The 13,617-nt window shown below is 41.8% G+C and overlaps 1 protein-coding gene across 2 annotated transcripts in view; it reads left to right on the forward strand.

Moving 5' to 3' along the window:
* GALNT13 (polypeptide N-acetylgalactosaminyltransferase 13) overlaps positions 1-13,617 on the forward strand; it is a 151,640-nt gene that overhangs the window by 108,652 nt on the left and 29,371 nt on the right. For both annotated transcript variants that reach the window (XM_077936298.1, XM_077936301.1), the window contains exon 9: positions 8,677-8,816. In XM_077936298.1, the coding sequence (XP_077792424.1) occupies positions 8,677-8,816 (140 nt within the window). The remainder of the gene's footprint in view (positions 1-8,676; positions 8,817-13,617) is intronic.

Genomic DNA, 13,617 nt, shown 5'->3' on the forward strand with positions numbered 1-13,617 from the left:
TGACAGCACATGGTTTGCCTAGGAGAGCTAAACCACAACCCTAGATTCAGTTGCCATGCTGAGCCAAACTATGGCTTTGCGCAGCAGCAGGATGACTGAGAAGGAGCAAAGCAGCCACCATCTTCTCTCTGGAAGCTCACTTGCTCACATGTTCATGCTAAGCCATGACATGCAGATCAGCCCGTTCTCACCCTTTTTTGTCTGTCTCATGTATGAGACCCATATGCTGGCTGCATAGTTCTTGTAGGAGAAAAATAGACACGGGTGGCGCTGTGGGTTAAACCACAGAGCCTAGGGCTTGCCGATCAGAAGTTCGGCAGTTTGAATCCCCACGACGGGGTGAGCTCCCATTGCTCGGTCCCTGTTCCTGCCAACCTAGCAGTTCGAAAGCACGTTGAAGTGCAAGTAGATAAATAAGTACCACTCCGGTGGGAAGGTAAATGGTGTTTCCGTGCGCTGCTCTGGTTTATCAGAAGTGGCTTAGTCATGCTGGCCACATGATCTGGAAGCTGTACGCTGGCTCCCTCGGCCAATAAAGTGAGATGAGCGCCAGAGTCGGTCATGACTGGACCTAATGGTCAGGGGTCCCTTTACCTTTACCTATGAGACCCATATGCTGGCTGCATAGTTCTTGTCAGAGAAAAGTTTTTAAAAGTTGGATCTCACAGGTAGAATGGTAATAGTATAGTCTTCAATATGCATGTTCTTGTCCCCACCATTATACAAGCAAATGGTGGCAGACCAGAAAGCAGAAGAGCTACAGCATTTACTGAATATTAAAATACAATAGTCTATTAAACATTAAAAGCTTCCCTAAACAGGGCTGCCTTCAGATGTCTTCTAAAAGTCTGGTAGTTGTTTTTCTCTTTGACATCTGGTGGGAGGGGATTCCACAGGGCGGGTGCCAATACCGAGAAGGCCCTCTGCCTGGTTCCCTGTAACTTGGCTGGACCTCAGTGTCTGGTCAGAACGATGGGGGTGGAGACACTCCTTCAGGTATACTGGGCCGAGGGTATGGATATGGACCCAAATTTTACCCTTGTATGAGCAGAAGACACTTTTGCTCACACAAAGTGGGGTTCTGAATTCCCTTTCCACAAGTGCAGTGGGCCTTTCCGTCTCTCCTACTGCTTCTTTCGCTCCCTGAAAGCCACTCCTGAGCAAGTCAGAAATACCTTTTCAGAGGTCTGTAGCAGAAAGGAATAGAGAAACACCTGTTGCACAAGTAAAACTCGTGGAGTTTTTTAATCCGAACCATTGCTTAACTAGTATCTTTTGAGATTTTCTTGTGTGTTTTTTTCACTCAGTGATGGGGCCTCCCCCTCGTGATATTTTTCTTCTCAGATAACAAAATGATTTATAGGTCCACTGCAGGGGAAAGCAAGAATGGGGGATATGTTTGTGTGCCTATGTAAGCAAGAATTTTGCACAAACAAATCTTAGAAACATATTTCTTGAACTTAATTCTGGAAGAGCTGAGCTGTAGCCCTTTCTCGCTGTTAAAAGCAAAGCTATTAACATCTTCTGATATAGATGGGTAGACTTTTTAATTTGCGGGTAGGATCACACTGAGAATGTAGTTAATTGGAGATTAGCGGGTCACAGGATGAAAATACGCAGCATGAAGCAGAAACAGAATGTCGTTCTTCCAAACTGCAGGGTGTTTGAATTAAAAACCTTTATTTTCTGCCTCGTGTGTGTGTGTGTGTTTACACTCCAGGATACCATGTCACCATACCTTGAGATCAAACATAAACCTGCAATCATTTTAATGTGTTTGATCCCTGCAGTTCAGTTTTAATACTGATATCTATGTGAATGGTTTTGCTCCTCCCAAGAAGATTGGCAGGGTTAAAGATGTCACAATCACATATGACAAATATGTATGGTATTCAGACCAAGGAGTTTCAACCACTTACCCATAGCACTTCCATCTTATCAGGATTCAGCCTTAGTTTTTTGCCCCCATCCCAGCACTGCCTCCAGACACCTGTCCATCACCTTCCCAACCTCTCCTGATTTTAATGGAGTGGAGAGAGAAAGCTGCCATGTCTTCAGCACACTGATGACATTGTACACCAAATCCCCAATTGGTTTATATCGGGTGCACAACCTGCAGATCTCCAGGTGTTGTTGGACTACACCTCCCATCATCCCTGATCACTGGCTGATGGGAGTTGTAGTCCAGAAACAACTGGAGGGCTGCAGGTTGTGCACCCCTGGTTTACATAGATGTTAAATAATACAGGAGGCAGAATAGGCAGCCCAGAAGCCATGGGGTTCATTCAAATCTGTTGCACAGCTCTAATTATGGAAAGCAATTGTGCCGCAGGTAGGAATGGGGGAGAAATTAGATTCAGTTTGCATGTAAAGGTGTGCTTACTAAATCAGCACTTTCCAAAACAATACAAGAACGGAAACAAAACCATTTTTTGAAATTTGCACTTCTTCAAATTTTGCAATCCAGCTCTCTACCTGGGTAATGTGTACAGAAGTACATATGTGGGTTAACTTGCACATATTAATGAAATTAACATTCAAAAATGTCTTATATTACTTTGCAAAAATGTGCATATTAGAATAAATTTGCACTAAAATGCTGGTAATTTTTTCTGGGATTTTTTTTTTTTTAAGAAACGCTAATGGATGTGGAAATATGGATAACTGAAGTTAAGCTTGGAAAAAACACACGAGAGAAACTGAAACCGACAGATTTACCCACCCTCGTTGCAGGCCTAGCTTTGTGCTAAAAAATGGCACTTTGTCACAGTTGCTTGGATTAACTGCAGAAAATGACAGAACACAGTATTTTACATTATGAGGAAAAGCTCAGACTGTCAAAAATTGAGAGGGATGCTATTGCCCTGTTTTTACTTCTTTCTAAAGGCTTTTATAATTTACAAATCAAAATGCTTATATATGGTGTTGGAAGTAACAAACGTAGAGGTTGTGATAATGGGTTTCTTGGGGAGAGGCTTACAAAATTTATTGTTACATGCAAGTTGTGAGGTTCCAGAAGGTTACCCAGAGTTAATGTTTCCTTTGGAAATGTGGCACAGCACAGACGGTGGTGTCTCTATGATATATGGTCTATTTACACATGTATACAACCCAAACCCAGGACAGAATAGTTCAAAGCATTAACACTCCAAAAGGTTCATGCTTCTCCCATAGCTGTAGCCTGGGATCTGAAAAGACCTGAACCATCGCTCTGACCCTCCTTCCAGCTTGCCGCTTACAAGCCGAAACCCTTTCCCCAAGAATACGCCACAGAAAATTTAAATCCTAAAAACTCCAAACTCTTTTTGTCTCTGCCCACTTGGGCTCCACCCATTTGTGTCTGGCACAGAGTCCCCACTTTCTTAATGGCTCATTGCCTTGCCTTTGTTAGATTAATGACTCATACTTCACAGCCATTATCAGGCTGGCCTGGCTATTCCAGCAATTGAATCCCTACTGGATCTGGAAATTCAGGGGTTTTAATTAAATTCTAACCCTTTACTGGTTCCAGGAATTTAGGGGAGTCTTTCCTCACATAAACAGGGGGGAACACAATACATCAGTCAACACATGATAATTAACCATATGCCTCAGATGTGTGCTTACCCTGTACGAGAAACCAGGCTTTTGGCATTACAGCTCCTGTTCCCTGAGATCAATTATCCGCCACAATCAGGCATCTGCTGTCATGATATTGAGGCACCTACTGAATACCTTTTTTTGTTGTTGTTGTTGTCAAAGAAGGCTTTCCCTGAGGTGCAGCACAATCATTTATGGAAGATCAATTTTATATTTGATTAGATGGTTTTTGTTGTTTTTAGAGTTTGCATGGATGGTTTTTTTTATTGTTTTAGCATTTGCTGAATTGATTTGATTGCTCTCAGAGCTTGTCTTTTGGTGTTTTATCCTGTTTTTACTGTGTACACAACTTTGATGGTTTTATGCCATGATGTGGTCTATATATTAGAAGTAGTAGTAGTAGAAGAAGAAGATCATCATAAAGTTAGGCGGCAGGAATGACTTCTCTGCTGCATGTGGAAGCAGCAGTTTTGTAAATGTGGTGCCCACCCTGTGGAACACCTTCCTGTCAGATGTCAAAAAGATAGCCATTTACATGACCTTCTGTGGAAAGATTTTTTTTCCTAAGAAGAAAGAAGCAGGAGAAGAAACAGAAGAGAGAGAAAAAGTTTTATTGACCTGTTCGAAACAACACCATTGGTATGGATAAAATTTTGTCTGTGTGAATGTATTAGCTTACTCCTTCCCTAAACAAAGACCCAGGAAACAGCGATAAAGCACTGAGGCAATGCATCGAGGGATAAGTCCTCATTTCTGTCCTGACAACAGAACAAGTTTGTAACTGGAGATAGAGCAACAGCAACTGCTCAAAGTCAGCCATAGTAATCGACGCTGCTGTACTTTATCAGACTTCTGAGAAACAAGCAAACTTTCAGCATTAACCACTTGGTCAGCTGATGGATTCCTAGTTGTTCTCTCTTAATCCCTGACCTGTGTTAATTATCCTACTTTACACTTTCCTGTCATATATTTTCTCATCCAACAAATCAACACACCTGAGTGGGTCATCGGTTTCTGTAAAGAGCTTTTGCATAGTAATTCTGCTTTGCAGGGCCACTTTTCACTTGACATTTTGTGGCAGAGATGGGAGACTACAGACTCGGGGACAAAATGTGGCCCTCCATATGTCTCGGTCTGACCCTCAGGACTCTTCCCAGGCTACACCCACTTCCTAGTTACAACCCTCATTGGTCCTCCTTTGCACCCACCTTGATTGGTTTTGCCTGGCTGGAACGTGTCTGTGAACTCTGCTTCTTGCTTGTCTGGATGGAGGGTAGAGAGGGATGTCTTAGTGTTTATAGAAGTAAGCTTGTCCTGTAATTGTAACATTCTTTGCCCTGCTTGTGTCTGCTTCTGACTCCAACCACCACTGGCTTGTTGCTTTCAGAAGGCTGCCAATGAGGAAATGTGACCTTTGAACTGACAAATATCCTGCACCCTCTCCCATAAGATAATAAGTAGGAGTGGACATAGTACTAAATACCCAGGTTTAGGGACTCTAGAACCTGGATATAGAGCTGCAGAATAAGTTCTGAGTCACACAGCAATTAGGTACTGTTCAGACTTCAAAATGTATTTGGTCATATGAACCTGAGGAGTTCCAACATGATTGAATTAACATTCTACAGCAAGGCCATCGCTCATCTTATTAATGCCTGAACCTTTCTACCCTCACCTCTCTGTCTATTTCCAAACCGTGTCAGTTTCAGATTGTCCCTTAATAATATTAATTCTGTCCCATTGCCTCATAAATCTTGAATTAATTCCCCCCACGAAGATTCATATTTGAACATATTTTTCCACAATATATGCCAATAAGTTCCATTCCACGTTGGCAGTGTGTGTGTGTTAGCCTGCTGTACCCCTGCTCCACCCCTTTTCATGACGTCTTTAGGATGTTTTGGGGCTACTTCCTTGTTCAGTGCTATTTGCATGTGTGCAACCGTGCATCATTCAAACACACCTAAATCAGGATTTGCTTGTTTGTTGTTGTTGAGCTTTCACTGAGGTGTTATTTTGCTGGCATAGGCAAAGGCAAACAGCAGCATCATTGGAGAGCTCAGAGGTGACAGCATAAAGTCTTCAGAGTAGCTTTGGATGTTATGATTAAGCAGCCATGCTGGATAAGCAACTGACGTGTGTGCATATCTTTTTGTGTGTGTTCCTAGTGCAATGTGTCTGCTCTATGCTCAAATGGATGAGCCCTATCTATTTGAATGCCCACACATTTCCATAGTGAAGCTACTTCTCTTTTTGCACAAATTGGCTCTACCTCTGCAGGCGAGCCACCAAGCCTCCCTCTCAGTGTGGGGGGTGGAACTGCATCCCGCCTTATGCTGGGGAGGCCCGGGTATGCCAGTTAGCCAAGCGGCCAATCAGGTGGCTTGGGGGAGTGGCCAGGGCCAATTTAAACCACAGCATGATGCTGAGTTGCCCCTTTTCAGCCTCGCGCCATGGATCTCCCACCCTCCCGCCCTTTCTCAGGTTGCGCCTTTGGCCTTGCTATGGACTTTGGTTGGTCACCATTGAGGGACCTGGTAGGATTTTTACCACTTGGCAAATTGGCACTGGCCACTTGGTTTTTGTTGACTTCGTAGCAATCGTCATAACTTTCTAAGGCTTGGTGGTTAGGCATTGGAATAGCAATGTGTGGGGGAAGGGAGGTGCGGCCTTCACCTGCCCCTCCGTGCTCAAGGGTATTCCGTTAAAGGAATCCAGGGGTGTGGATCTCATCCGCAGCCCAGGGAGGGGCTAGCGCCATGCCACGACCCCAGTGGGAACCCAGGGGATGCTCAAGTCGATCCACATTGGTGGGGCTCTCCCTACTGGTGATTTACCCTTACCAGACGCCCTGCAAGGCGGGCAGGAGTCACATATAATCTGTTGATGCCAATGCCTAAGCCAATACTGCTCACATTCTGTAACCAATAAAGTTGTGGGCTAAATTTTGCCCATTAACATTAACCTAAAATTCTGTGTTCTTGTGTGGGGCTTTGACACGCAATATACAGGAAGCATGAAAAGCAGCTGTATGGGTCAGGTGGGCATCCACTGTTGCCTATTGATTGCACTGTCTGACACTGTCCAAAGCATCATTATTAATAGCATTTACAAGGCTAAATATTTGAATCTAAAATCTGTAAATGTTTGTGTATATGATGACAGTAAACTTTTCATTCGAAGAACAACATTGAAATTTAGATAAAATCATCTGCACAGCTTAGCATACTGATTTCACTGAACCCCTGTTCACATGAGTAAGATGTGAACATTTTTGTGTGAGAGTCTCTCTCTCTGTGGGTTTTGCATTCCTTGCTGGGAACAGATTTATTCTATTTGAAAATTCATCGAAAGATTTATATAGTGTTGAGTCTTGGCTTTTTGTGGGAAAACAGTTCCACCTGCTGGATGCTGGGTGTAAAAGTCAGCATTTCATCAAATGTATTTAAGCTACCAGTTAATTTCTCTTTTAACTAGAGCTGAGGGAAAAAAACCTAATTAGTCTTAGCTTTACCGAAGCTGATATTGTTAATTAAACAAAAACAAAAAAACCCTATACTTTTAGTTTGCTTTTTGGTCTCCCTCAAAATTCATCTGTGCCTTGTGATCATTTAACTCAGGCTTTCCAAGTAGTGACACTAGAAATCTGAAACACTGTTCCTATTGAAACCAGAAAGGCAACTGTTGTCTGCTGAAAACAGTTCCGCCCACCATTTTTTATTTTATTTTTTGCAAAAAAGCAAGTATTTCCCAAACTTTCCCCCCTGTGAACCACTTAGAAATTGCAGCAGGTCTCGACTGACCACATAATGATATTTCTGCCTGCTGTAGCAATTGTAATGTGCTGTGATAGACGCCGTGTGGTTTTTTAAATTGTGCACTGCAGATTGCAGTATAAATAAATTATATATGCCCTTTTTCTGAAAATAAAGGGGAGTAAGTTACATTAACTATTCCTTGCACTTTGATACCACTGAAAAGTACATTGCAAGATCCTTTTTATCAAATGCCGCTTTTTTTTCATATGACAGGCCTCCTCCTAATACATGATTTAAACCAGTGCTCACAAGATAAGAAAAGGCCTGCAAAAAGCTGCCATCTATGCCTTGATTATATATAGGGAACAGTTATAGCAGGCTTAATGAATGTGATGGCAGTTACCTGGAGGCTGCCCAAACCACCTGTTCATGGTCAGTATGCCACAAGGTCAGCTCTAAAGGGCTCTTAGCCATACACATGCAGCTTCTACACTGTAGTGTGGCTAGCATCTAGCACCAGTGGTGTGTAGCATGTTGCACAGGTCAAGAGCCCTTGAAATTGTACAGCTGTTGTTAAGGTGATAACAGCCTTCATGCATCTGCAGCTATCTTTCAGTAATGCATGCTCCTTGCATCTTTGTTTATTGACCTAACAGTATGAAACTAGCAACCACGTGCATATATACTTTTCCAATTTCCATCACATTTATTTTTTCCTCCTCCCCTTAGCTCAGCTAGTCTACAATTGTATCTGCCATACTTTCGTTTTTCATCAGGGTTCACAAACTGTCAGAAGACTGATCTGGTGAAACGTACATAAATGTAAAAAGAACTGATTCATTTATGCTGACAACACCTGATGGTGTAAAGGCTACAATAATTGCCTGTCTATGCTGGTACCATCACTTCTGTAACACTTTTCCAGATAAGAAATTAAACAGTACTGGCAACTGCGGTGCAAATGTGCATGTAGGCAAAGTTTTTTCTAAAGTCTTTTTTAAGATAGCAGGCTAGTTAGTAATCTTTTCTCCATTTCATGACACTTTAGTGTTGCAGCAGATACAGGGAATTGTTCCCCCCCCCCCCAACAAATGGGGAATTCAATCTATAATATAATATATTCAATCTATAAATAAAACATTTGTTTATGAAGTGCCTGCCTGAAAGTTATGCACGTACAATAACAAAAATAGGGAAACGGAGGTAGGTAAATTGGGAATATCATTAGTGTACTGTAAGCTTTTTAAAAAATGTAATTAACTACTCATTGTCATTGGGGATGGTTTAAAAGAATATGAATATTAATTACTATTTTTCCTCTGAATTTTTTTTTTTACAGGAGTTGTCAAAGTGGATTATGGAGACGTATCAGTCAGAAAAGCATTGAGAGAGAACTTAAAATGCAAACCGTTTTCATGGTACCTAGAAAATGTCTATCCAGACTCCCAGATTCCCCGACGATATTATTCCCTTGGAGAGGTATGAATTATTTATTTTGCATAAGGATGGTTTTTGGTTGTTGTTGTTTAAAAAAAAAGAAAATCTGAAATGAGCCCAAGGCTTTTTAATTGTTCCCTGTGTAGCCCTTGACACTTTAAATATTATACATTTAGGTAACTTTTAAGTAACATTTTCTGAAAATATGTTAACATTTTGTTTTTCATGTGATGAGGGAGAAGAAGGTTGAGTGTATGAGCTCTAACTCCACTATCAATATCAGTGTTGCTCTTCACAAGTTGGAGGAGTAACTTCGGAAGCTGTGTGTAGGTGATTTGTGTAATTTGGAGGCCTGGGAAATCAAGGTTTTAATGTGTGAAAGGGGGCTCCACACATTGAAAATGTTCTTCATTGTAGAATTTATCCTTCCAACTCTTGAGAGCCAGTGTGGTGTAGTGGTTAAGAGCGGTAGTCTCGTAATCTGGGGAACTGGGTTCGCGTCTCCGCTCCTCCACATGCAGCTGCTGGGTGACCTTGGGCCAGTCACACTTCTTTGAAGTCTCTCAGCCCCACTCACCTCACAGAGTGTTTGTTGTGGGGGAGGAAGAGAAAGGAGAATGTTAGCCGCTTTGAGACTCCTTAAAGGGGGTGAAAGGCGGGATATCAAATCCAAACTCTTCTTGGATGGTGTGGAGGCCAGGGCAGAGCTAGTGTGCTTATCCTAACTCTCTCTCTCATTGCGTGAGAGGATTAGAGCTAAATCTCCCAGTTCATCCTAGAGTGTCTCATGCCTGAGGCTCTCCTCAGTCCTTCCTCCTGCCAAGCATAAAGTTTGAGAAAGGAGAACAGGAGGAGAAATTGCAGGTGACTTGAAGGATTATATCCCCCCCCCCAAAAAAAATCTTCACTTTCTTGATACAATACAAAAACCTAAACAAAGATGGTTGTCCAGTATCACAATTTGCATTGCATATTTGCCGTAACTATAAAAGGAGTGCTTTTATTTCTGCTTTAGACAAATCAATTGCTTAGACTCCTCTCCAAAGATCTGTTTGCGTTGTGAGTCATGGGAAATCATTTCCATGTTCACTGACATGAGATATCCTCCTGAATCTGGCTAAAACTTTTGAAATCTGCTTCCAAGTGTCCCATCCCACCCCGCCCCGGCACCAGAATTTAGAGATTTGGTGCAGTCCAAATTGTCAGATAATTTGCTATTGTAATCTTCCCTTGACTTTCATCTTGTTTAATTCTTAAATGCTGTACATTTTTTTTTGAAACATCTGGCAGTAATGTATTAAAAAAGTGGAGGGTTTAAATTTGCTTTACAAATGACATTCATCTCCACTTTTAGAATTATAAATTACAATGCCAGATCAGGTTTCACTCCAAGGCTTGTCAGTCGAAACCAGGTTTAGAGAAAGAAACCTAATAATAATTCTAGGACATTTTTTAAACGGCACACTTAATAGGCGTGAAATAATGAGAGTTTTGCCACGTAACTGACAGTTCAGGGAAACTAAGGTAAGTGAAGTTACGAAACAATCATTAAAAACACATTATTTTCACCAATAAGTGCGAGGTTTCTATGGAAACAAGAGGAGAATTTCAAGCAGCAGCTGTGAAATAAATATTGCTTGTCAGTTTCAGCTTCTAGCTGTCCACTGAGCTTATGAGGACACCCCACCCCCCAGACTCCTGCAGATAGAGCTATGAGGTTTGTCGCAGGGATAGGAAACCAGGTGTTTTTGGATTCCAGCCAGCTCTAGCAACAGCAGGGGATTCCAGCAACACTTGGAGGTCCACAGGTTTCCCATCCCAGCTGTACAGGGAATAGCAATAGTAACTGTTGGCACAAAACTTTCATCGACACAAGCAAGTCTTGTAAGTTCATCAACATTCTTCAACAGCAGGATTGTATTTTTAAAGAAAGTGGAGAGAAACAAGTTTGAGGGGAAAAGCCAAGTCTAAACTTAAAATACAGCAGCAATAGAGGATACAGTGGTACCTCGGATTACAAATGCCTACAGACTCCGCTAACCCGGAAGTAATACCTCGGGTTAAGAACTTTACCTCAGGATGAGAACAGAAATCGCGTGGCGGCAGCAGGAGGCCCCATTAGCTAAAGTGGTACCTCAGGTTAAGATCAAGTTTCAAGTTAAGTATGGACCTCTGGAACAAATTAAGTTCGTAACCAGAGGTACCACTGTATAACAGTTATGCAGAAATATGCAGTGTGCTAAGCATGTCTGTTTAGAAGTAAGCCTAAGCATGTCTGTTTAGGGTTGCAGCCTTCATTGATTTAGTCTGTTTGTCATGCAAAACAAACAAACAAACTGACTGCACCAAAGGCCTCCAGGAACAGAGAAGCACATCTGCTCACCCTCTGAGGATTATATTCATAGATTCATAAGGGACCATGAGGGTCATCTAGATGCATCCCCCTGCAATGCAGGAATCTTTTGTCCAACATGGGGCTCAACCCTGAGACGAGAGTCTCATGCTCTACCCACTTTATAAAAGCCAGTGGTTATTTGGATCTGCTTCCTGCAGTGAACAGAACCCATGCCTCCCTTGTAAGGCAGAGAACAGGAGTGAAGAAAATCATGACATTTCTTATTTCGCAAAGCTTAAAATTAGTGGGTACACAATGTATAATGTCTGTTATTACAAACTAGAGACTTCAGTTGTTCACATCAGCATTTATTTATTTTTCCCTTTCCCTTCTTTTTTATTTGCTTTCTTTACTTGCTACTTATGAAAATAAAAATGAATTTTTTTCTGTCATAATGAGGACTGAGCATCCTTGGTAGGCAGGGAATGCTGATTGGTTGTTTGAGATAAAAATAAAACTATGGGAGAGGGAATGGGATGAACAGCAGGTTGTTGTTGTTGTTGTTGTTGTTGTTGTTATTTTGCCTTGCTTATGTATCTGTGTGTTTGTTTATCAAAAGCCACTGAGGGGGTCTAGCAGAACAGTAAGTGATTCATTTCCCCTGATGTAAAACACCCACAAAATTGAGCAAGGCTATTTCCACCTAAAATCAGATTTAAATAGATCTAGATCAGGGATAGCCACTGCGTTGCCTTCTAGATCTAGATTAATCCCCCACAAACCTAGCTAATTGTCAAACCATGGGAGTTGCAGTCTAAAAACGTATTGGGGGGGCCACATTGGCTACCCCTGACCTAGATAATTCATATCATCCAGGAAAAAACCCTGGAGCTACCCTGACTTTGAGCACCTTGAGGAATATTAGAGACTGGCTAGATTCCCCCCCTCCCCCAATACAATAAGACTAAGAGAACTTTCACTACTACCTCTTTCAGACTTGCTAGGGCTACAACTACCTGCAAGAAGGCATCTACCACTCCCACTGCTCACTCAGCTAGTCTTCCCCTGGCACCTCTTATTAGCAAGGAAGTGCAAGGTCTTGGTCTCATCTTTCCAAGAAATATGTCCACGTTCTTAGGCTCCACAAGTTGAAACATATCCAATATATCTGCATAAGCAGCTGCCAAAGGTACATCTGCTAACACTGCTCAAATTACAGCACCCAAGTTGGAATGGATACAGTCAACTTTATCCACAAATTATCTAGCAAATAAGTCTCAGCAGGCCACCGGGCAGTCCTCCTCTCCATCCTGAAGGCCAAGATGTTTAAGCCCTCAGACTACTCTGAACTGCTCAGCTGACTGACTTTTGAGCAGTTGTAATGGAAAGTAAGATTTCTATACCATCATTTGGAGTAGGCTCTAAACTGAGTTCTAGGTTGTGTCCCATTGGATTAATCGCAAGTCTTCTCCCACCAGTGCTCTTCATTGTGAACTATGCTGTTTCACTGCTGTCAGTTTCTCAAATAACCAAGGAGCTAAATTCACTCCACGATCAGGTAAAAGGATGTTCACAGGAGCAGTCTTGAAAACTGCCTGGACCATTTCCCCATTTCTGAGGTCATATGGGGCTCAACAGGATTACTAGACTGAGTGACAGGGAAATCCCAAGAGTCATGGGCAATGTTTTGGCTCTATTAGTCTTCTGAGATGGACCGTCTTCATGGTATTCTCACTCCACAAAAGTCTAGGGTACTGGGAAGCCTAAAGTGGACCAGGTAAGCAGGACTTAGGAAAAGAGCTGATCCCACCCGAAACAGCTTAATATAAGATTGGTCTCATTCTCTCTCCTGGCAGTTTCCTTCTGATAAAACCTGCTTGAAATGCTAACTATAGCTGACAGGCATAACAATAAAGACTAATATAGCACAGTCTTAGGCACCCTCTGTCAAATGCTGCTTCATCAACACATTTTTTGCTATTTGGGGGGATGCTGGTCCAGCGATCTTAGATTATAAAAACAAAATTATCCTATAAGTAGAATGCAACTTGGCATAAATTAGGGCAGTAATATTGTGCGCCTTTATCATAACCGTTTTCCTGTCCAACAGATCGTAAGCTGGCTTCGCTTTTTCATATCCGCTTCCAATTTCCCTTTATCAAATTATAAAAAATAAATATTCTTTTTATCTCCACCTATTTTACTCTGGAACTAAAAATCTGGCTATATTTAGTGTCTAATTATTTTTCCTCTGGAATCCAATAATTCAGATGTCCCCTGGTTTACTTCATAATCATACCAAATGATTCCAGCTAAGAAAAAGAAATAATCAACTCCTGACAGGATTTAAGTGAATAGGAATGGATTAGAAAAAAGTGAGGGCTTACATTGTCTAGATAAAATCAGTTTTAAATTCTGACATTCAATCCTTCTGAATTCCAATTAGATTGCCCCCCCATTATTGTTGAAGGTTCAATAGCTTTGCAAATAATAAGGGGGAAGGGGGGC

This window comes from Podarcis muralis, chromosome 1, assembly GCF_964188315.1.
Source record: "Podarcis muralis chromosome 1, rPodMur119.hap1.1, whole genome shotgun sequence".
Taxonomy (NCBI): domain Eukaryota; kingdom Metazoa; phylum Chordata; class Lepidosauria; order Squamata; family Lacertidae; genus Podarcis; species Podarcis muralis.